Source organism: Halichoerus grypus, chromosome 8, assembly GCF_964656455.1.
Source record: "Halichoerus grypus chromosome 8, mHalGry1.hap1.1, whole genome shotgun sequence".
Lineage (NCBI taxonomy): Eukaryota > Metazoa > Chordata > Mammalia > Carnivora > Phocidae > Halichoerus > Halichoerus grypus.
In genome coordinates this window covers 43,232,073-43,257,127 of record NC_135719.1, presented here as the reverse complement: position 1 = coordinate 43,257,127, position 25,055 = coordinate 43,232,073, and the positions used below count along the sequence as shown (strand labels likewise).

At 35.6% G+C, this 25,055-nt stretch overlaps 1 protein-coding gene across 6 annotated transcripts in view; it reads right to left on the bottom strand.

Annotated features, from left to right (window-relative positions):
* The window catches only part of MYO9A (myosin IXA), a 276,785-nt gene that overhangs the window by 56,669 nt on the left and 195,061 nt on the right, over positions 1-25,055 (bottom strand). For all 6 annotated transcript variants that reach the window (XM_078079137.1, XM_078079139.1, XM_078079138.1 and 3 more), the window contains 5 exons: positions 23,503-23,726; positions 22,873-22,989; positions 21,137-21,325; positions 19,846-19,893; positions 2,118-2,229 (listed from right to left, as the gene is read on the bottom strand). In XM_078079137.1, the coding sequence (XP_077935263.1) occupies positions 2,118-2,229; positions 19,846-19,893; positions 21,137-21,325; positions 22,873-22,989; positions 23,503-23,726 (690 nt within the window). The remainder of the gene's footprint in view (positions 1-2,117; positions 2,230-19,845; positions 19,894-21,136; positions 21,326-22,872; positions 22,990-23,502; positions 23,727-25,055) is intronic.

Here is a 25,055-nt window from a genome sequence, read left to right as displayed (position 1 = left end):
AAATGAAGTTGAAAAACATGCCTAAAATTTCTAACTACTATCTATGAAAAAGCTTTGAATCTTTCAAGACTGCCTGCTTCTCCCCCTGCTCCCACTATATTCCTACAGAATACTTTCTTTCTGACTTGATTCACAAATTAGTCTTTATGCTCCCCTAATATGCCTGCTCTACAATCTGTTGAAGTGCCAGAAATACCGATTAAGAATCATTCCAATGGGTAAGAAAGGCATTACTGCCAAAGACCCTTACTAAAATGAAAACAAGGTACATAGCACATTAAGATAGAACAAAACCCTTATTATCTTAGAAAGTCCAGAACAGAGCTCTGAGGAACCAGAACATAAACAGTATCAGTTGTGACTGGGAAGACAAGATAAAGAAAATGTTCAGAAGAGAAATTATTCCTTGGAGCAACAGAGAACAGGGTGGCTAGGCAGTTGATAGGTGGGAAGAAGCAGTGAGAGGAGAATACTGAAATGTATTTGAACTAAGTCATTTTGCTACACCAGCTCTAGCTCCTGGATATCAACACCTAAAATCCTTCTTGAGCTTCTAAAGTGTAACATGTGGGGTTTTCAAAGCTGAGAGGGAGGCCATATCATTCTGCTGATGAAATCACCAGTATAATCACAAAGAAAGTTAGTTAATTCTATTAAGAAATCAAACCAAGCTCACCCAAGTCATAAAAAAAGCAGATTTTTTACATTTTCAGTTTCAAAACACAGAGAAAATTATGCCAAACCTACAAGATTCAAACTAACATTCAACAGTCAAGTTAATGGCAAACTACTTCCCATTTTGTTCTCACTATAATTTTTAGACTACTAATAATAAAACAAAAAAGAAACCATTGTTGAACGATAGAACAAGTGAACATATCTACCAATAGTGGTGATTTCACTATGGCAAACCTGACTTTCATCCTTGTCCTACTGGACAAACCCTTCCTAATATTTCATTCATTCAATTCTGGCCCACTAGTAAGCAAAACCTCACAGAATTACTGAAAGCACCAGAGTAGATGTATGGCATGACAGAAGTGGAAGCTAAAGGTCCTCTGTAAACCAGAACGAAGGTGACCTAAAAAAAAATTTCAACTCACATTCTAGGACTTACATATTCTAATGAAAAGATTAGAGTAGAAAAAAGTATCTTTTTGGTTATAATCTAATAATTTTTTCATTAATTCATCCATCCATCTACCCAACAAAAACTTATCAAAACTTGTAATACCAGAACTGTTCTAGGCAATGGTGATACAGAAGAAACAATTAAGTTTCCTGACCTTACAGAGCATACATTCTAGTGGACAGAGTGAAAACAAGAAAACAAATACTTAATATAATTTTGTGTAGTGATAAGTGCTATGAAGACTATTAAGCTGAGTAAGGGGACAGAGAATTAGGGGACCAAGTGGCATTTTAGACATGACAGTAAGGAAAGAGTTCTCCAAGAGGTAACATTTGGATGGAGACATAGATTAACTGAAATAGTCAAACTAATATCTGGGAGAAGAGCATTTCAGATAAAGTAAGCTGCAAGTACAAAGAGCAAACAACAGCAAAATAACTAGTTTGGCTAGAGAGTAGGTCAAAGAGGATAGTGAGAGGAGGCCAAAGAATCAGGAAATGTAAATTACCCCTTTATGTTAAAAAAGATATGAGTAAACTTAAAAAGCAGAGATGTTAAGTGGTTTAAAAAACTCCTCAAAGATCATTCATACTGGCTAATAAATACAGTAACGGTATGGTGAGAGGGTAGGTGTCTTCCCTCAGAGCAGCTCTTCCTCTGGCTTCAGAGAAGTTCAGACTGAGTCCTCAGGTTATTAGATGTGGATAAAAAGCTTCTAGAAGAGTTGCTTGGCCGTGAGTCCAGAGGGCAGGGACAGGACCCTTCTTAGCCACAAGCTTAAAGTGGGACCCCTGGGAACCTGGGAAGTCAGTTCAGGTCTCTGGACTTTATTTTGCGCTTCAAAGAATGGATATATGGGGATCTCACAAAGTACATGGGTTCTGCCAGATGTGACAAGATTTTATAGCAAAAAGAAGGTTCATGGTGAAATGTCTGCAATTGCTGCAATGAATTCCTTAAAAAAAAAAAAATCACTCATACTTACATTTGCAAACAGAGGCTCGGTCCATTATCCATATCAAAGAAGAACAGTACTCACAGTATGTAGGGATGCTATACTGGGTAGCCTTAAAGATGTGACCATTGTGCTCTTCCACCTGAATGAAAAAATATAGCTATTTATGTTAAAGCCAACATAGTAAATGCTGCCCTAACACGGTCAGCCAGTGGGGAATCCTCCAATCCCTTGTTAAGTCTTCAATGGACACTTATTCCAGGAATAAACACGATCTTCTGAGAAAATAAACAAAAGCAATACATTTGGTCCCTGCTTTCAAAAAGCTAACAATCTGGTAGGGAAACAAGACCAACTTGTATGAAAATTAGAAAGCAATGCTATAAATATAAGAGAACTGTCTTATGCGACTCTGAATCAGCATGTAAAATAATAAAAGAAATGGTCCTCAAATTTTATTTTAGCCTCAAGAGCCTTTTACATTTTTGAAAATTATTATTGCTCTCAAAGAACTTCAGTTTATATGAGTCATACCTATTGATAAATACTGTATTAGAAATTAAAACTGAAATAAATTTTGAGTATTTATCCAATTCACTTAACATTAACATTAAACATATTACATGCTAACATAAGTAACATTTTCATGAAAAACAACTATATATTTAAACCAAAGTGGTGACAAAAGGGGTATTTATTGTTTTACATTTTTGTAAATTTCTTTTATGTCTGGCTTAATGAAAGAAAACTAGATCCTAGGTATCCATTTCTGCATTCAATCTGTTGGCACCAAGATGTTTAGAAGAAAATCCACCTTCATACAGACATAAAATTGGAAAATGGGACTGAGATGATGGTTATGACTGTATAAATTTACTAAAAATCATTGAATTGTATACTCAGAAGAGATATACTACATTGGAAGTACATTTGCCTCAAGCTGTTTGAAAAAACCTTTTAGTCTATTCTGTACTTCAAATGGACATTTTACCTATACATGATTTTATAGTGTTAGGCATTGGTCATCTGGAAAATACTGGTTCACGGAGTTATGCAACTCTTCTAAATGTTGACACATTTCATTATACTCTATCAAAAGGTGACATTCCTTCATATTACCACCAATCTCATCAGAAAATTCTTTACTGGAAAGTTGTCACACTCACAAGTTTTCTACAATTCTAATTTTTGCTTGAAAGCTTAAATTTTACAAATATTAACAAATATTGTTAGGTGTTTTCCTTGAAGTGACAGAGTCACTTAATTCATTTTCAAAAAATGTCTGCCAAGTACCAAAGTCTAAATGAGTATAGCCTTGTCAATAAAGTAAAAGTGATGTTCTATGAAAAAAGTTGCTAGAAACACATGTTGATACAAAAACTTGTACACGAATGTTCATAGCAGCATTACTCCTAAGAGTCAAAAAGTGGAAAAACCCCAAAGTCCATAAATTGACCAATGGGTAAATAAAATGAAGTGTATCTATACAGTGGAATATTATTTGGTTATAAAAAGGAATGAAATACTACACATGCTACAACATGAATGAATCCTGAGAACAGTATGCTAAGTGAAAGAAGACACATACAAAAGGCCAATATTTTATGATTATTTTTTTTTTACCAATATGAAATGTCCATAAAAAGAAAATCCATTGAGACAGAAGGTGATTGGTAGTTGTCAGGACTGGAGGAAGAGAGAATGGGAATGACTGCTTATTGAGTAGGGACTTTCTTTTGCAAGTAATGAAAATGTTCTAGAATTATATAGTGGTGGTAGTTGCCCAATATAGTCAATATACTAAAACCCACTAAAGTATATACTTTAAATGGTTGAAATGGTGGATTTTAGGTCATATGAATTTTGTCACAGTTTTCTAAAACTTTAAAAGTTTTTTAAAACTAGATCAGTTTACAGTTCCATTATACAAGTGATTTTTTTTTTTTTTTGAGACAACCATCATGCAGCTATAGCATACTTCCCATTCCCATCTGGAGAAACTGCCTTGATTTGTGCTAAGTTGTCAGCAGTTCACTCATGATTCCTTTTGTTCAACTCAGTGAAAAAGGAAAATAATGTCATTATTATTATGAAAATAGCTTTAATTTTGCAAAATCCCTGAAAGTAGCCCAGAAACTCCTGCATATCACTTTGAAAACTACTAAAGAGTTTATATAAGTACAGAAAAAGCATAGAAGGATATATACCATACTGTTAACTACAATGATTATCTCTGCTGAGATAAAACACCCAGTAATAAATATAGCATGAAATAATTAAAAACTCTATATGAAAAGCTTTAAAACCCACTTAATGGACACAAAAATAGACTTGCACAGATGAAAAGATACAAAATCATAAAGATGTCAGTTCTCTGTATGTTAATTTATAAATATAAGGTAATCCAAGTAAAAGTACTACTAGATTTCTTCCCCTCAAAGAGACAACTGAATTCAAAGCTACTATGGAAAAACAAGTAAAAATAGCTAGAAAAGATCTGAAAAAGAAAATTAGGGGGGACGCCTGGGTGGCTCAGTCAGTTAAGCATCTGCCTTTGCCTCAGGTCATGGTCTTGGGTTCCTGGGATGGAGCCCTGCATGAGACTCCCTGGCTCAGCGGGCTCCCCCACAGGGAGAGAGAGAGAGAGACAGAGAGAGAGAGAATGTTTGTGTGTGCTCTCTCTCTCAAATAAATAAAATCAATGTTTAAAAAAAAGAAAAAGAAAACTAGGGAGGACTTAGCCAGATAATAAAAGCTCAACAGTTACAGTAGTGTGGAACTGACTCATGAATACTCAGATCAATTAATGGAACAGGCCAAAAAGATCCAAGATAAAGGGGAAATCAGAATGAAAAAAGGGTGACATCTCAAAGTAGATAGCTACAGCTGGACTTCAAAATAAATGATGATGGGTTTGGTAAGAGGTAAAATTAGATTTGTAATTCATACAATACACTAGGATAACTCCATAAAGACCAGAATTTAAATGTAAAAAATGTGGCCATTAAAGTATTAGAAGTAAAAAAACTGAAAATTTCTTTATAACCTTTAGGTGGGGGGAAAGTCTGTGACTCAAAATTCAGAAGCTATGAAAGAAAAGATTGGTAAGTCTAATTTCATAAAAGTAAAAATTTTCTACATAACAAATAATATTAAAAGGCAGCATCGAGAGACAAACTGGGGAAACATATTTACAACTCATATCACAGACAAAAAGTAATCTCCCTCATACATGAAGTTCCCAGAAATTGAGAAAGAAGACCAAACCCCAACAAAAAAACAAGCAATGAACATAAATATACATGCTACAGGAAAAAAAAAAAAAATCTAAATGATACTGAAGCATAAGAAGATACTCAAACTCACCAATAATAAGAGAAAAGCAAACTGAAACTACAGGGAAATACAATACTCCTTATCTACCAAACTGGCAAATCTAAAAATTTAACAACCCACTTTCATAGCTGAAACTGAGAAATGCGATTACTCCTTCAGGTAATAAAGGCAGGACCCTATATTATCTATAACCAGGAAGTCCAATCCTAGGAACCCCTGTCCATTCTCTCACACACACGAGTTATCCCTCATGCCATTATTGTTTATAACAGAAGAGAAACAAACCAATGGTACAGAAAGGAATACTAGATTTCTAGGCACAATTATTATATTGTTTTCTATTGTTGTTGTAACAATTTACCATAAACTTGGCAGTTTAAAACACCCATTCATAACCTCCCAGTTATGAAGTTATGAAGGCTAGAAGTCAGACACAACTCTCACCAAGCTAAAATCAGGTATTGTCAGGGCTATGTGCCTTTCAGGAAGCTCTGGAGAATACAATTTCATTCATATTGTTGACAAAATTCAGCTCCATGCAGTTGTAGGATGGAAGTCCCATTTCCTTGCTGGCTGTTAGCTGGCTGTTGCTGTTCTCAGTTTCTAATAGGCCATTCACATTCCATGGCTAACGGTTTCCCTTTCTCCATCTTCAAAGCTACCAACAGCGGACTGCATCCTTCTCATGCTTCCATTTTCTCTGACTTCTACCTATGTCTTCTGCATCTTTCTTCAACTACATCTCTCTGACTCTTCTGACTTCCTCTTCTGATTATATTTGGCTCATCTGCACAATCCAGGATAAACTTTTTATGTTAAAAACAGTGAGGTGATTAGCTATGTTAATTCCAACTGCAGTGCCTAGATTAGTGTTTGGTTGAATAACCAGGGCACAAGAACCTTTAGCAGGACTTCTTAAAGATTCTGTCTACCAGAGACACAGAGTGATTTCCTAAATATATTGTTCAATGATAAAAACAAGACACAAAAGAGTATTATACTATTATATAATATGCTAAATTTTGTGTGAGAAAGGATTGAAAATAAGCATATGCCTTATTTCTTATATTGGATAAAGAAACATTGGGAAAATAAATAAGAAACTAACAACAATATATACCTGTACAGGACAAAGAAGGGAAAGGGGCAGTTAAGACTTCTCAGTATACACACTTTTCAAAAGATGTTTTAATAATATAAATGTATTATCTATTAGAAAAAATACTCTTCAAAAAGAAATTATTTATATCAGTACAGACTCAGAGATTCTTATTTTATTCAATGGATTATAATCTTTTCCTGTCCTTTATTCCAATGCTCCAAATGTCACAAATTTGTTCAGTGGGAGTCCCTTGAGGCTATAAATTAGAAGGAAAAACTCATCTTTATGGCAAAAATTCAACAATGAATACAGAATGAATGATGGAATTTTAAAAAACACTATTTGGCAACCATCATAGTAATAACTGATTTAGGCAAGAATCATCAAGGGATATTAAAACTAGTGGGTGAGAGTTTGAAGGAATATAAGGATATTTACACAGTCTCAAGTATCTTCCCAAAAGATACTCAATTACAAAGGAAAATAATAGTAAATTTGATAGGGTTTTTTTTTTTTTTTTTAAGAAACATCCTTATGGACATCAAATGTAATGGGGCAGATAGATATCATATCTCCTGATATCAAACACTGAAAAAAAACACAGCATCTCTTCTGTGGTATTCCATGCCCAAAACACATAACCTGAATCTAATCATGAAGAAATATAAGACAAACTCAAACTGAGGAACAATTCTGAATAACTGGTATATGTTCCTCAACAATGTCAATGCAATGAAAACCTAAGACTGAGGAATTGTTCCAGATTAAAACAGCCTAAAAAGGCATGACAACTGAATATAACAAAGATCTTTTGCTATAAAGAGACAATATTGGTACAATTGGTGAAATCTGAATAAATCTGGGTGAAGAAACATAGGGTTTTTTTTACTTTTCCTGCAAATTTTCTGTAACTACAATTATGTCAAAATGAAAAGGGGGCAGGGTAGAGGAGAAGGATAGGAGGGCCATGGAGAGGAGAGGAGAGGGGAAAGAAACAAAAATGAAACAAGAACTGATCTAGGTCAGTGAGAAGACAAGTAGAGAATAGTGAGAAATAGGCTGGACAAGAATACAGGAGAGACCATGCAGCCCTTTCAAATCACTCATGCATTCACTCATTCAGTTAAATATTTATAGATGCTTACCATCTGTTAGGAACTGGAATAAGTATTTGCTTATAGAAAAGAATGCTAACAATATCCATTAGAAAGAATTTATTTTAATATAGAGTTGCAAAGCTCTAGCTGGGCACATGACTGTCTATCTAAAGTTTATATATTCCAGCTTCTTTTGCATCTATGAACAGCCACATGAGTGGTTCTGGACAATGAAATGTGAATATAAGTGATGCGTGGCACTTGTAGTTCATGCCTAGAGTTATGGGCTCTGTTGCCTTTTCTCTATCTCTGCTGGCTGAGATGCAGACCAAGAGATTGAGACCTGAAGCAGTGACTTTGAAAACAGGTATTGATAGCAGATGGTAAAAGTTCCACAGTACAATGGAAACAAAAAGAAAAAAGTAACTGTTTCTATATATGAAAAGGTATCATGGAGAGGGGAGGAGGTAATGATTGAGTTGAATCCACAGAATTGAGCAAAGGCACAAAAAAGAATAGTATGCTTAAGGAAAAGTAAGTACTTTTTTTTAAAGATATTTATTTATTTGAGAGAGAGAGAGAGACAGAGAGAGAACGAGCAGGGAGGAGGGGCAGAGGGAGAGAGAGAGAAGCAGACCCCCTGCTGAGCAGGGAGCCCAATGCGGGGCTCAATCCTAGGAACCTGAGATCATGACCTGAGCTGAAGGCAGCCACTTAACCGACTGAGCCACCAAGGTGCCCCAAAGTAAGTACTTCTATTTAAGCTGGGAAATACACAAAAACAGCCTCCAACAAATTGCAAAAGAAATACTCAACCATCTTTAGAAATTATGCAAGAAATGTTCTGTGATCATTCAAAATCCAATTGGTAAAACTTAGGGAAGCATAACTGAATTATAGTTTAATTCAGAAAGCTTATATATTAGTAACTATATTCATTCTATCTCAAGAAATGATATATTAACAGGATAATCTGCATGAAGTCTATAAAAGGAAAGCTTGGCTAGAATTGGGCTTTTTGTCTAACATCGTCTAGAGGCAAATGACAGCCAGTTCACAAGAATGAATCCCTGATTTTTTCTTCTGATGTTAATCGGTACCAATACAAATCAGAGAAAAAAATTAAAAAGGAACAAGATTTTAATAGTGACTATTTCTAGCAATGATTGTGTTTTATTCTTTACTATTTTCTCTGTATTTCCAATGTTTCTTAATAAATATGTATTAATTTAAAAATACAAATGTAGGAGGAGTCTGAGCTCATCCTGTCCCATGTTTACAAGTAGGTATCACCCATATCCAAATCAATAAACCAGACAGTGAACTGAAGACAGGCAGAACAAACTCCACAACTAAATATAGAGAACAAGCTGCATCTGAAAGGTTAGGAAAATCAGAAAAGTAAAGGGAGGCTTCCCACAGGAGGGAAGGAGCTACATGTGCAGAGAAGGCAAAGAGATGGGTCCTGGCACCAGGTAGCTCACATGGGGAAGAATAACCCCCATAACGTTTGGCTTTAACACCCAAAGGAGCTGAATTCAGTGAGTTTGGAAAACCAATGGGACTTGGAGCCTGGAGCTTTAAAAGTCAGCTGACTCAGCACTGGGTGAGCTGGGAGGGCAAGTGATAGCTGGGTCACCGCCCTCAAAGAGACAGCAGCTTGCCTGGAGAGGCAACATAAAAATGGCAGTTTACACAATGCTGGGGGCAAACAGGAGACCCATATGTTAATTATGCTTTGGGAGCCTTTTGGGAGACTTCTTTGAAAACGAAGGAGCCCGCAATCACCATTTTTCTCCCCCCGCCCCCCAGCAAAAACACAGAGCCACCTGGGGGAGGTGGGGCTGCACAGACACTTGTAGCCTTGGCCCAGGGATCAGAGGAAAAAAAGTTTTCTTTAGATGTTTTTATTTATTTACTTGAGACAGACAGAAAGAGAGAGAGAGACCCCACATGAGCCGGGGAAGAGGCAGAGGGAGAGGGACAAGAAGACTCCCCACTGAGCAGGGAGCCTGATGTGGGGCTCCAACCCAGGACCCTGGGATCATGACCTGAGCCGAAGGCAGATGCTTAACCAAACCTGAGCCACCCAGGCACCCTGCAGGGAAAATTCTGTTAAAGCTGCATGCACCCTGCCCAGCCACCAGGTGCACTGCTGCTGCCTTGCCCCACAGCAAGTAGCACTGCCCCGCCACGCACCCCCAGCCACCGTCACGTACCAGGCCCAATGAAACCCAGCCGTCACTGCATGGTCACAGCCAGCCTCACGCCCCCAGCCATTGCGGCGTGTCACGGATCCATCATAAAACTCGTGGCCCAATGCCACTTTTGCTGACAATGTGCGCTGCTCCCAAGTTCCCTGGTGGACATATCCTGTCAGAGCTGGCCTGTCTGGGTCCCACTAACACCACAGAGAGTAAGCACGGCCCACAACAGGGAGGGAGTCAGCGCAGATGACTGCACTGAAAGAAAAAGTGACCCAGACACAACAGCAAGGATACTCTCCTGAAGTGTCAGGTTCTGGTGAACAGGGGACACTGCACTGCAGGGCACTCTGGCACCTCCTCTTTGTTAAGTCACTACTTTCAAGAGCAGAAAACATAGGTGACATTCTAGACACAAAGAAACGGACACAGAGAGGCAGACAAAATGAGGAGACAGAGAAATTTATCCCAAATGAAAGAACAGGACAATGCCATGGCCAGAGATCTAAGCAAAACAGATATAAGTAACATGTCTGATAGAGAATTTAAAGCAATGATTATAAGGATACTCACTGGACTTGAGAAAAGAGTGGAAGACATCAGTGAGGCCCTTACCACAGAGATAAGGAACAACACAGCAGAAGTAAAGGGCTCATTAAACGAAATGAGAAACACACCTGATGGAATGAACAGCAGAATGGAAGAAGCAGAGAACCAAATTAATGACCTAGAAAACAGAGTAATGTAAAGTAATCAAGCTGAACAAAAGAGAGAGAAAAGAATTATGCAAAACGAGAATAGACTTATTCTAGGGAAATGAATGACTCCATAAAACACAGTAACATTCGTATTACCACAATTCCAGAAGAAGAGAGAGAAAAGAGGGCAGAAAATTTATTTGAAGAAATAACAGTGGGAAACTTTACTAACCTGGGGAAGGAAAGAGATATTGAGATCCACAGGAGGCACACACAACTCCCATCAAAATCTACAAAAGCAGACCCACACCAAACCATATTGTAATTAAATTTACAAAATATAGTGATAATGAAAAAACTCTCAAAAGCAGCAAGAAAAGTCAGTAACTTACAAGTGAAAACCCATGACTAGCTAGCAGATTTTTCAACAGGAACTTTATAAGCCAGAAGGAAGTGGCATGATATATTCAAAGTACTGCATGGGAAAGATCTGCAGCCAAGAATACCCTAGCCAGCAAGGCTATGATTCAGAATAGAAGGAGAGATAAAGAGTTTCCCAGACAAACAAAAAATAAAGGAGTTTGTGACCACTAAACCAGCCCTGCAAGAAACATTGAAGGAGACACTTTGTGTGGAAAGGAGAGATCAAAAGTGACAGCATAAAACTAAGAAACACAAAAGCAGTAAAAATGAATATTTCTGTAAAAAATCAGTCAAGGAACTCACCAAAAAAAGGACACAAAATATAACATACACCTAAAACATGGGGGAGAAGAGGAGAAAAGAATGGGGTGAAACCTAGAAGACCATCTGCTTAATATAGACTGCTATGTGAAGAAGACTTTATGTACAAACCTAATGGTAACCATGTATCAAAAACAACTAATAAACATGCAAAGAATAAAGAGAAAGAAATCCAAATAAATCACTAAAGAAAATCAGCAAACCATGAAAGTGAGAAAGACAAGAAAGGATCAGGGAAAATCTTCAGAAACAAGCACAAAACAAGTAATAAAATGGCAATAAGTATGTGTCTATCAATAATTACTTTGTATGTAAATAGACTAAAAGCTCCAATCAAAAGACACAGAGTGTCAGAATGGATAAAAAAACAAGACTCATCTATATGCTGCATACAACAGACTCATTTTAGACCTAAGGACACCTCCAGATTGAAAGTGAGGAGATGGACCTAAAGCATCAGAATACACATTCATATCAAGTGCACATGGAACACTGGGTCACAAATCAGGCCTCAACCAGTATGAAAAGACAGAGATCATACCATGCATATTTTCTGACCACAATGCCATGAAACTTGAAACAAGACAGTAATACAGGCCTACCTCAAGAAGCAAGAAAAGTCTCAAATACAAAACCTAACTTTACACTTAAAGGAGCCAGAAAAAGAACAGCAAATAAAGCCTAAAGCCTAAAACCAGCAATTATTAAGATGAGAGCAGAAATAAATGATACAAAAATTAAAAAAAAAAAAAAAGTAGAAAAGATCAACAAAACCAGGAGCTGGTTCTTTGAAAGAATTAACAAAATTGATAAACCCCTAGCCAAACTTATCAAAAAGAAAAGAGAAAGTACCCAAATAAATAAAATCACGAATGAAAGAGGAGAGATCACAACCAATACCACAGAAATACAAACAATTCTAAGAGAATGTTATGGGGGCGCCTGGGTGGCTCAGTTGGTTGGGCGTCCAACTCTAGATCTCAGCTCAGGTCTTGATATCAAGGCCGTGAGATCAAGTGCCATGCTGGGCTCCATGCTGGGTGTGGAGCCTACTTAAAAAAAAAAAAAAAGAAAAAGATTATGAGCAATTATATGCCAACAAATTGGGCAATCTGGAAGAAATGGATAAATTCCTAAGAAACATATAAACTACCAAAACTGACACAGGAAAAAGCAGAAAACCTGAACAGACCTATAACCAGCAAAGAAATTGAATCAGTAGTCAAAAATCTCCAAATAAACAAGACTCCAGGGCCGGATGGCTTCCCAGGGGATTCTACCAAACATTTAAAGAAGAATTAATACCTATTCTTCTGAAGCTGTTTCAAAAAATAGAAATGGAAGTTAAACTTCCAATCTCGTTCTATGAGGCCATCATTACCTTGATTCTAAAACCAAAGACCCCAGTAAAAAAAAGGAAAATTACAGACAAATATCCCTGATGAACATGGATGCAAAAATTCTCAACAAGATACTAGTTAACTGAATCCAACAGTACATTAAAAGGATTATTCACCATGATCAAGTGGGATTTATTCCTGGGCTACAGGGGGGTTCAATATCCACAAATCAGTCAACATGACACCACATTAATAAAACAAAGGATAAGAACCATATGATACTCTCAACAGATACAGAAAAGCATTTGACAAAATATAGCATCCTTTCTTGATTAAAACCCTCAAGAAAGGAGGGATAGAAGGAACATACCTCAACATCATAAAGGCCATAATACGTAGGACCTCACAGCTATATCATACTCAGGGGGAAAGACTGAAAGCTTTTTACCTAAGGTCAGGAACATGACAGGGATGTCTACTCTCACCACTGTTGTTCAACATAGAACTGGAAGTCCTAGCCTCAGCAATCAGAAAACAAAAAGAAATAAAAGGCATCCATATTGTCAAGGAAGAAGTCAAACTTCCACTATTCGCAGAAGACATGATTCTCCACGTAGAAAACCCAAAAGAGGGGTGCCTGGGTGGCTCAGTCGTTAAGCGTCTGCCTTTGGCTCAGGTCATGATCCTAGGGTCCTGGGATTGAGCCCTACATCAGACTCCCTGCTCAGCAGAAAGCCTGCTTCTCCCTCTCCCACTCCCCCTGCTTGTGTTCCCTCTCTCGCTGTGTCTCTCTCTGTCAAATAAATAAATCTTAAAAAAAAAGAAAGAAAGAAAGAAAACCCAAAAGACTCCACCAAAAAACTTAGAGAACTGGTACATGAATCCAGCAAAGTCACAGGATATAAAATCAACATACAGAAATCTGTTGCATTTCTATACACCAATAATGAAGCAGCAGAAAAAGAAATCAAGGATCAATCTCATTTACAATTGCACCAAAAACCTTAAGATACCCAGGAATAAACTTAACCAAAGAGGTAAAAGACCTGTATGCTGAAAACTATAGAGATTGAAGAAGACACAAAGAAATGGAAAAACATTTCATGCTCATGGATTGGAAGAACAAAAATTGTTAAAATGTAAAAAAAAAAAAAAAGTCTATACTACCTAGAGCAATCTATACAGCAATCCCTATCAAAATACCATCAACTTTCTTCACAGAGCTGGAACAAATAATCCTAAAGGAACCAGGAAAGACCCTGAATAGACAAAGCAATCCTGAAAAAGAAAAAGGAAAGCTGGAGGCATCACAATTCTGGACTTCAAGTTATTTTACAGAGCCGCAGTAATCAGAACAGTATGGTACTGGCACAAAAACAGACACATATATCAATGGAACTAAACAGAAAATCCAGAAAAAAAACCCCACAAATATATGGTAAATTAATCTTTGACAAAGCAGTTAAGAATATGCAATGGGAAAAGGACAGTCTCTTCAACAGTGTTGGGAAAACTGGAGAGCTGCATGCAAAAGAATGAAACTGAACCATTTTCTTACACCACACATAAAAACAAACTCAAAATCGATTAAAAACCTAAATATGACACCCGAAACCATAAAAATCCTAGAAGAGAGTATAGGCAGTAATTTCTCTGACATCAGCCGTAGCAAAATTTTTCTAGATATGTCTCCTAAAACAAGGAAAACAAAAGCAAAAATAAACTATTGCGACTACATCAAAATAAAAAGCTTCTGCATAATAAAGGAAACAATAAACAAAACTAAAAGGCAACCTACAGAAGGAGAGAAGATATTTGTAAATGACATATCCAATAAAAGATCAGTGTGGAAAATATATGAAGAACTTATTAAAACTCAACACCCAAAAAAACAAATAATCCAGTTAAAAAATGGGTGGAAGATATGAATAGACATTTTTCCAAAGAAGAGATATAGATGGCTAACAGACACATGAAAAGGAGCTCATCATCACTGATCATCAGGGAAATGCAAATCAAAACCACAATGAGATACCACCTCACACCTATCAGAATGGCTAAAATTAACAACACAAGAAACAGCCAGTCTTGGGGAGCATGCAGAGAAAGGGGAACCCTCTTACACTGTTGGTGGGAATGCAAACTGGTGCAGTCACTCTGGAAAACAGTATGGGGGTTCCTCAAAAAGTTAAAAATAGAACTACCCTGTGATCCAGCAATTGTACTACTAGGTATTCACCTTGCACACCGATGTTATAGGAGCATTACAACCAATAGCCAAATTATGGAAAGAGCCCAAATGTCCATCCACTGATGAATGGGTAAAGAAGATGTGGTTTTTACTCAGCCATAAAAAAGAATGAAATGTTGTCATTTGCAACAATATGGATGGAGCTAGAGGGTATTATGCTAAGCAAAATAAGTCAGAGAAAGACAAATGCAATATGATTTCACTCGTATGTTGAATTTAAGACACAAAACTAATGAGCAAAGGAAAAACAAAGAGAAAGAGGCAAACCAGGAAACAGACTCTTAACTATAGAGAACAAACTGATGGTTACTGGAGGAGAGGGTGGTAGAGGTTGGATTAAATAGGTGATGGGGATTAAGAAGTACACCTGTGATGAGCACAGGGTATTGTATGGAAGTGCTGAGTCACTCTATTGTACACCTGAAACTAATGTAACACTGTATGTTAATTAATTGGAATTAAAATAAAAACTTAAATACACAAAAAGAATAGCCTTCAAGACTTTTTAGTCATGTGTATATGGGGGTATACATGTACATATATTTGATAAAACAAAAAGTAATTTAAGAGATTTGATACATGCATAAACAGATCAATGAATAAGAATAGAAAATTCAAAATTAAATACAAATATATTTGGAATCAAGTATATTATAAAAGCGATATTTCAGTGAAAAAGAAATATATCAACAGTGTTCAGACAATTGACGTGCTTTTAAAAATAAATCAGACTTTGATCCCTATCTTACTTGAGACTAAAATAGATTCCAGATGATTACTATTTTTAAAGGAAACAAATCAAACAATATAATAGTGAAAGGCATGGGAAAAGTAAAAGAAAATTATTGTAATAAACATATAATTATTTGTCTAAGAAAGAGAAAAACCTCAACTATAAAGAAAACTGACAAATTTACATTTCTATAATAAACAAATCAACTATAAACAAAATAAAAAATCCCACTCAGAATATCCTGAAAAAGGAAGGAGAATATATATATATACATTCAAATGCTAACAAAGGCACAGAGTATTTCTGGAATTTAAAAAAAAAACTGGTTGCAATGGTTATATCTAGGAAGAAGGGCTGGGAAAAGAGGCTTACTTTATAATGAATATCATTTTAAATTATGTTTATATGAATTTCTGAATTAAAAATAAAAACTAGTTAAAAATTTAAGAGATTATGCTGACAAAACAGAACCAGACCAAGAACAGCATTGATGATGACTGGCAACACTGCCTGTTATTATAATATATTGTAGAGAAGGTTGCATAAACTTCCAGTTATAAAATAATTAAGTCATGAGGATATAATGTAGAATATGGTGGCTACAGTTAATAATACTGTATCACATATTTGAAAGTTGCTAAGAAAGTACATCCTAAAAGTTCTTATCAAAAGAAAAAAATTTTTTGTAACTATCTATAGTGACAGATGTTAACTGAACTTCTTGTGATCATTTCATAATATATACAAGTACTAAATGATTATGTTGTACCTTGAAACTAATGTTTCATGTCAATTATGCCTCAAATTTAAAAGTTAAATAGGGGCGCCTAGGTGGCTCAGTCAGTTAAGCATCTGACTCTTGGTTTTGGCTCAGGTCATGATCTCAGGGTCATGAGATCAAGCCCCCCATCGGGCTCTGTGCTCAATGCAGAGTCTGCTTGAGATTCTGTCTCTCCCTCCCCCTCAGCCCCTCCCCCACTCTCACACAGGTGCAGGCAGGCAGTCTCTCTCTCTCTCAAATAATCTTTTACTTATTTTTATTTTATTTATTTATTTATTTATTTATTTGACACAGAGAGAGAAACAGTGAGAGAGAGAGAGCACAAGCAGGGGGAGCGGCAGGCAGAGGGAGAGGGAGAAGCAGGCTCCCCGCTGAGCAAGAAGCCTGATGCGGGGCTCGATCCCAGGACACCGGGATCATGACCCAAGCCAAGGGCAGCCACTTAACCGACTGAGCCACCCAGGTGCCCTTAAATAAATCTTTTAAAAAAGAAAAAGTTAAATACAGTGCCTGGCAGTGGAGTGTTAATAGTCATTTTTGCCTTAATAAATTAATCAAATAACCAACTAACTAAATTAAAAAAAATTCACCTCACAGTTCATCCCAGTCTCATAATATGGCCTTGTTCTGTGATGCTTCAATTATTCCCAGATACTAACATTTTATCTCACAGATATTTCTCTATTCATAAAATTGTAAATCACACACATGCGTATTATTTTCTTCTACTGGAACTCTAATATTAAAGTTGTTTTTATTAAAAGTTATTTTATACTGAATGGATCAAAAGGTACAAAATAGAATCAACAAAAGGTAAGTTTTTCCTTACCTCTGGATTCTGACTAGTTCCTCTTTGTAGAAAATAATCATTGATATTAGTTTCTTGTGTCTAATTCAGATAGTTTGTGTGTATGAGTACAGATATAAAAATGCTTTTTGTTTTTTAAAAATATACAAATAGTAGCTTTCTATATAGTGATTAGCTCCTTAACAAAACACCTTGGAGAATGGCTTCTTTTACTTTAGTGTTAAAGCAGCATCCTATTTCATAAGTGTATCTAGTTTATTTAACCATTTCCTTATAAATTTACGTTGTTTTCAGTCTCTCCCTATTACAAACTCCTCTTCAATAAAAAAACTTGTACATCGCAGCATGAACAAGTGTGATATATCTACTGGATAAATTCTTAGATGTGTAATTGCTGGATCAACATTTTTTGTTTTTAAATATTTCTAAAACTAAATACATGATTGTTAAAGCACCTTCTCCAAGAAGGTTATGCAAATGACCCTCCAATTCACAATACTGAGAAAAATCTGTATTTATATATCCTTCCAAATTAGGTAACTAATTCATTTTCACTTTTGCCCACTGATGAACAAAATAGGAAATCACTGTTCATTTTAATTTGACTAACAAGTATAAACATTTGTCAATTTCTTAAGATTTCTATGATTTATCATAGTCCCTGAAATAAAATAGTTGTTGCATAAATGAATTGTCCTTACTGTCCTTTTTTTGAATATCAGATGCTTTGCTCATTTTTATCCTGAGGTATTGTTCTTTTCTGTACAGACATGAAAAAGACTATTCTTGCAAGGCTTAAAGTGTACAAAGTGCCTAAGCACTACCTGTTAATAACAGGCCCTCTACCTTCTCTACCCCTTCCTTAGTATATAATCTCGTTTAACCTTCACCAAGATCCTCAGTGGTGGGTGACATTATTCCTATTTTATACATAAGTACATTGAAACTCAGAGACTAAGCTGTCTAAGGTTACTCAATTGGAAAATCCTCCTTCAGAGAACAAAAGTAAGCCAGGCTAAGGGCTTAGACACAAGCATATGTCCTTTTGTTACGCTGTGCTTTACTGCATTTCACAGATTGAAGGTGTGTGGCAACCCTGAATTGAGCAAGTCTGTCAGCACCATTTTTCCAACAGCATTTGCTCACTTTGTGTCTCTGTGTCACACTTCGGTAATTCTGACAATATTTCAAGGTTTTCATTATTATTATATTTGTTAGGGTGATCTGTGATTAGTGATCTCTGATGTTACTATTCGTAATTGTTTTGGGGCACCACAAACTGCACCCATCTAAGAGCACAAAGGTAATCAATAAATGGGTGTGTCCTGACTGCTCCACTGACCAGTCGTTCTCCTGTTTCTCTCCCACTCCTAAGGCCTCCCTATTCCTTGAGACACAATAATATTGAAAGTGGCTGATTAATAGCCCTAAGTGTTCACATGAAAGGAAGAGTCACATGTCTCTCATTTTATTTTATTTTTTACATGTCTCTCACTTTAAATCAAAAGCCAGAAATGATTAAACTTAGTGAGGAAGGCATGTCAAAAGCCGAAACAGGCTGAAAGCTAGGCCTCCTGCACCAAACAGTTAGCTAAGTTGTGAATGCAAAGGAAAAATTCTTGAAGGAAACTAAAAGCACTTTTCCAGTGAACATGTGGATGATAAAAGAGCAAAACAGCTTTATTGCTATTACGGAGAAAGTTTCAGTGGTCTGGACAGAAGATCAGACCAGCCATAACATTCCCTTAAGCTAAAACCTAATCCAGAACATGGCCCTAACTCTCTTCAATTCTATGAAGGCTGAGAGAGGTGAGGAAGCTGCAGAAGAAAAGTTTGACACTAGCAGACGTTGGTTCATGAGGTTTAAGGAAAGAAGCCATCTCCATAACATAAAGGTGCAAAGTAAAGCAGAAAGGGCTGATGTAGAAGGAGGATCATTTGCTTCCAGACTGACTTTAGGTAAATAACACTGCAGGTAAGTGAAACGGTGGAGAACGGGGACTACTATACTCTTTCCCCTTAGCTAGATACTATCTGTCTAAGCTACTACTCCTTTGTCAAGAATGAGCAAAAATGTCTTTTCTTTTGTAAAGCTTTCCTTCATTTTCCCTTTCCATAATTCAGCAGACTTTGTACTATTTTCTACTAATGACTTTTTAAATGCCTACCTTCACTGGCAAATTATGAGCTCCTATAGGGCTTAAGTCATCCTAGTAATTACAGAGAGTATTATAAAGTACACAATAGAGATACATAATACAATAGAAAAGAACATAAACAATGGTAAAATATGTTGGAATGCCTTTGGGAATGTCTTTTGAATTAGAAGTAGTTACATTTGTAAAATCTTAAATAGTCTTAATATATTTTTTTTTTTTAGAAAGGAGGGAAAGTTAAAAAGCTCCTATGTCTGAAAAGAGATCATATTTGTACCTTTCATGAGTAAACATTTTCAAGTTTCTGCCATTTTAGGAAGCCACCACTGATAACAAGTCACAGATTTCAAGATGTGTCTACCATTGTAAATTTTTGTAAAGACATAAATGATAACCCCGTAGACATCTGATAAATATTCCTTAAATATATCCACAGAAATACTGTACAATGTACTTCACACTGCTAAAAATTACTTCTCACTAACATAAGAAATAGATTTTAACTTACTAAATCAGTTTCTTTTTTTCTTCTTTTCTTTCTTTCTGTTTTTGGTACCTGATGGGAGAGAAATACAGAAACTGTGATATAACAAAGATGAACATACTTTCTTCTTTGCGAATGCTGAGATTTTTGCTCCACAGGTAATAGTGTAAGCTGCTTTTTATTGTTCAAAAGAAAATGTGCAGTTCTAGCAAGCAAATGTAAGAAAATTTTTAAATTCAGTGAAACATAATATTCATAAAACCAATAGAATAAAAGGATACTTTAGGGATTCTTATCTTTTTAAACATAATTTCTGTTCAGAAGCCACTCCATATTAATTTAAATGATTATTTTATTTTAGTCATTAACTGAATGATTACTAACTTTTAAGACTGCACTTTCCATATTTTGGCTCTAAAATACCCTCCATCCCAGAGCTAAATATAAAAAGGTATCACTTGTGACACAGAAGGCTCTTTTATACATGATATTTCCTAATAACCACAGTATAGAATAATCCAAATCTAACCTTTAAGATTATAAACAAAGTCAGTATATGCTTACTAAAAATCTCTGTATAACCTAGACCTAGAACAGAAGAACTTTCAAGGATTAATTTATATCTGACTACTTCAAAAGTGAGTTAACATGGCTTGTAAATTTAAACACATATAAACTAGAATAACTGAAAATAGGACCCAATCAATAAAAAGGATTAATAGTATTCCTGATACCTAATAATTAGATACCTAATTATTTCAGCTGGGGTATGAAAGGAAACATATAACACATAACTTTGTCTTCTGTAATATGGATTTCACAATAGTTATTTAATAGGGCTGAAGCAAGAATTAAATAAAATATACAACATCTAATTCCTGGCACTCAATAAATAAATGTTATTATTACTGTTATATAGATTTCCAGAAGCACACATTTTCCTAAAACCTAACTCAAGAAGAAATATAATTTGTGGTTCCTTACAGAAAGGCCATCAAATGATACAATGAATTACATCTTTAACTACAGTTTTTCAAAAGGAAATTCATGTAGTGACCTCTATCAAAGTAGAGGGTATAATGTTGAGGAAACAATGTTATACTTTAACTCAGCAAAGACTATATTAATTGCAGAAGGTTTAGATAATATGGTCTGATAAACTTGTAAGATAGAATTAAGTTTGCTCAATCTAAAGTAGTGCTAAGTTGACATGTTCCCTGTAATGTTTTTCCCAAATATCAAACACTGTCCCAAAGAGACTCTTAAAAAGAATTCTTAACTGAATCCTTTTAGAAATCAAACATATAATATTTACCTTTGTGGGTATATAATCCAAAGTCTTGAATTCATTCATATATTCATCTAAAAACACTTTAAAAGTGTTGACCCAAACTCTGACTGGAGATTCACTCCAATCACGCTGCTCAAGCCTCATGGTCTTTTCCAGAATCTGTTCAAACAGTGCGTAGAGGTCTTTATACCGTATGCTTTTCCCATCATCTATCTAATGAGCAATAAGAGAAGACGTGTAAGGTATTATATAAAGAAATTCTCTAAACATAAAAGATTGACTCAACTTGTATTGGGTAGTGTTTAGAATAAAGATCAGGATCCTTTCTAATGGGCAAGCCCATGAGGTCATGTTGTATCTGTAAATGCCCTACTGTGGAATATCTGCAGAATAAAACCTATTAAATTTTAGCAAAATACCTAACAGTTTAAATAATGTAACAATTTCAGAAAGTCCTGGGAACTTCTCTACAAGTCTGGCTTTTAAACTATATTTAGCTACAGAGATTATTTGCATCCCACTTAATTACCTATCGCCTCAGAAATGAAACTTGTTTAGATAGTTCCACTCTAAAATTGAAAGAATGAATACTTGAATCCTTGCCTAATGATATGTTAGGTAACCATTATTTTATTTTTCCAAAGAAGAATGACATGTCCTGAATAACACTGTATTACTCGTAAAGGAATCTACATGGGATTACTTTTAACTTATTTAAATAAGGTCTGGAACTTTTGTGAGAGAAAAAAAAGGGGGGGGGCGCTTTAAATGACCAAAAAGTGTCATATATATTTAGAATTTGTTTCTCCTTCACTTCCTCAAAATAAGTTGAACATTTTTGATCAGGGTTAGAAAACCACTATTAAACTATACTTCATAATTTTGGCTCTTCCTATGTGATTTAAGTGTACTGGAGCACCCAACAACCCGGAGTCCCTAATCTAGGAAATACAGGTATGAAGCAGAGAAAGACATGAGCATAATAAGCAGTTGAGCAGGATTAGAAAAATACGGCCAACGTTGTCTCTATGCAAACCTAGTCATTTGCTATAGCCTGATTACCACTCTTACCATGGCCTTGAAATTCCTATTCTCTCAGACTGCATGGTTCATGTTTTTAAAAAAGCAAAAACTCTTACACTGAGAAAGAAAAAGTAAAGGATACAAAAGAAAGTTCTCCTGACTTCTCTTTTCACAATGAATTATAGACTGAACAAAGAAAAATGATTAAATACAAATTATTTTATAGAATATGAAAATTCATAGATTCTAGAGATCAAAGCATTATTATCTACTTTAGCCTTCTAAAACCATAAACTTTATACGACCAATGTCATATAAAATTATAAGGTAAATCTGAAAGTGAAATAAACTGATATATATAAACCAGTGAACATAAACTGCTCTAATTTCACTGGGGAAAAATGTATAATTCTACACATAGGAAAATTAGAAGCTAAAGCCAGAGCTAAAGGATTATGAGAAGTCAAAATAGCCATAGAATCACATTTATAATATGTGAATTTATCATCTTATAAGAAGATTCAACATCATAAGAGAGGAAAAAAAACTACTCAAGGAAACTGAAGGAAGGTATTAATCTGAGACCAGTCAGTATGCTTTTCCCTACCTATGCCTAAAACAAAAACAAGGAATTTGAGAAATCTCTCACTGAACACAGCCTCCGTATTATCTTCTACAGCATACACAAATTTTTCATATGTTAACTACTGAATATCTCCTAACACAGTCCAACTTACCGCTAAGGCAGATGAATAAAAGCTGAAGATATTCTGCCGAAATTCTTTCAGGGCTTTTTTAAATACAACATCCACTAATGTGTCTTTCTTGCTGTCGTCATTATCTAGGTCATTCATCTGGGGGCCACAAAAAGTTTTTGTACACAATCAACTAATTAAAAAGAGGTGACTACAACAGTGATATTGACTGGTTCTTCAATAATGATGGTCCCTATGGTCCTGAAAGTGCAAGCCCCTGCTATTATGGGACCGAGGTAAAAGCATGACTAGAGAGTCAACGTTTTATCACTACCAGATGATTTCTAAGGTCCTTCTAACACTGTATTATTCTATCATTCTGTTACCAGAGAAAAAACTCCAAGTATGCAATGACAAGCCTCACCTTAACACATGGAATATACTGTGACAATTAAGGTAAAATGCAAGTCAACAGTAAAGCGTAAAACCTTAACTCCTGTCCACCCAGTCTGAGTAATGCATATCCTATTAGTTACATCTTTTTCATAAAGAACAGACCATCTAACTTACTGAAGCTTATGTAAACTTGATCTATAGGGGCCATATTCTGATAAAAACAAGCATTCCGTAGTCAAAGCCACTTATGAGCCTAACTCAGCATGCAGAGTGTACCTTTTTCAGAAGAAATTCATCCATACTTTTTAAATCACTGACACTTGCTATGATCTGGACAGAGTCATTTTGCCAGTGCATAGACTCCAAAGCCACATTGCTGATCTTCACACTTCGCTTCCGCTTTGCCTTTGGAGAAGGTTCTTTGTTCTCTTTAAACTCCTTCCGGCAACTACCAGGCAATTCTGGGCTCAAAGGAGGTGTCGGGTGATACTGAACTAATTCTACAATTCAAGATAAAGTATCCAAAAAAAAATTTTTTTTAGTGAAAATATTGAAATCTCCACATTCTTCTTTTTAAATTTAACTTCCTTTAGTAAGTCACTGAAGGAAAAATATGTATCTGAGAAGCAAAGTAATATTAATGTTTGCAGTGAGGCAAACAATAAATACAGACTGCACAACTGTACAGAAAATGTACTTTAAAATTACCACTTTTCAAAGGAAAATGCCATTATGTCTGTGAAGGGGCTAAGGTCTGATACTAAAAACCTGGATGGAGGTATCTTATAGAACTAAAGCCTGGATCCCAAATACCTCAGTCCCAAAGGAAAAAAAGAAAGAGTATATGTAACCACCCTAGCACATTAAATGCTGACCATTAAACCAATCATAGCTTTACCATATTTGTTTGAAAGAATATTCAGCTATATACAAATTCAGCAAACCAGTGAAGTTTGATAATTATTATTTCATTACTAGGGTCTAAAGCCATAAATGCTTCAGTGATATTACCTGTAGTTATCCTGGCAACCTGTCTAGGGAGCCAGGTAAGTCAACCTGCTCACTTCTTGGTCTCCTTAGTATTTAGGATTTTCTTATACATCTCCCAAATAACTGTCTGAATTTCTCAGAGAATTCCTGGAATGCATTACCTTTGTATATAATATTGGAAAGCACAACAAATCTTCTCTGTTTACAACAGGGAAATTGACTGCATGTAAGTCCATCACAATCTAGAACTATAGTGGGTTTACCAAAGCCCTACCTGGGGCTTGATAAATATATTGGCCCCTCCTCACTTCACATATCTATTTGTTTCCCCCACATGTATTCATTCACCTGTCCAATGCTATGTCCTCATTCCCTCTAAAAGCTAACTCTGATAATGAAGGAGAAAAGTAGCCTCCTACATGCTAAATGCCACGTCAGGCAGAAAGGAAGACAAGCCCAATCTCTGATATGTCACCAGAATAAAAATTATAAAGATATAGAATATACATATATGCTAATTAGTATCAATTGATTTTAATTCCATTATAGAACCAAGACATAGAAGTACCTAATAATTTCATTTAGCAAAGTAAATATCTTTCCTATAATAAAAGAAATAATGATTACTAAAGAAATTATAATACTGTTTCAGTATTAAAAACAAGGGATACCTTAATAAATTACTACCCGAAGATAAATAAAAAGCTACAATCTTTATTTTTATATATATATATATATCCTTATGAAGCAACACACAATGAAGTCTGCTAATAATATATGCTTCAACTTAAGAGCTTTATGCTTCCTTCTTAAGAATTAACCAGGAGAATAGAACTGTG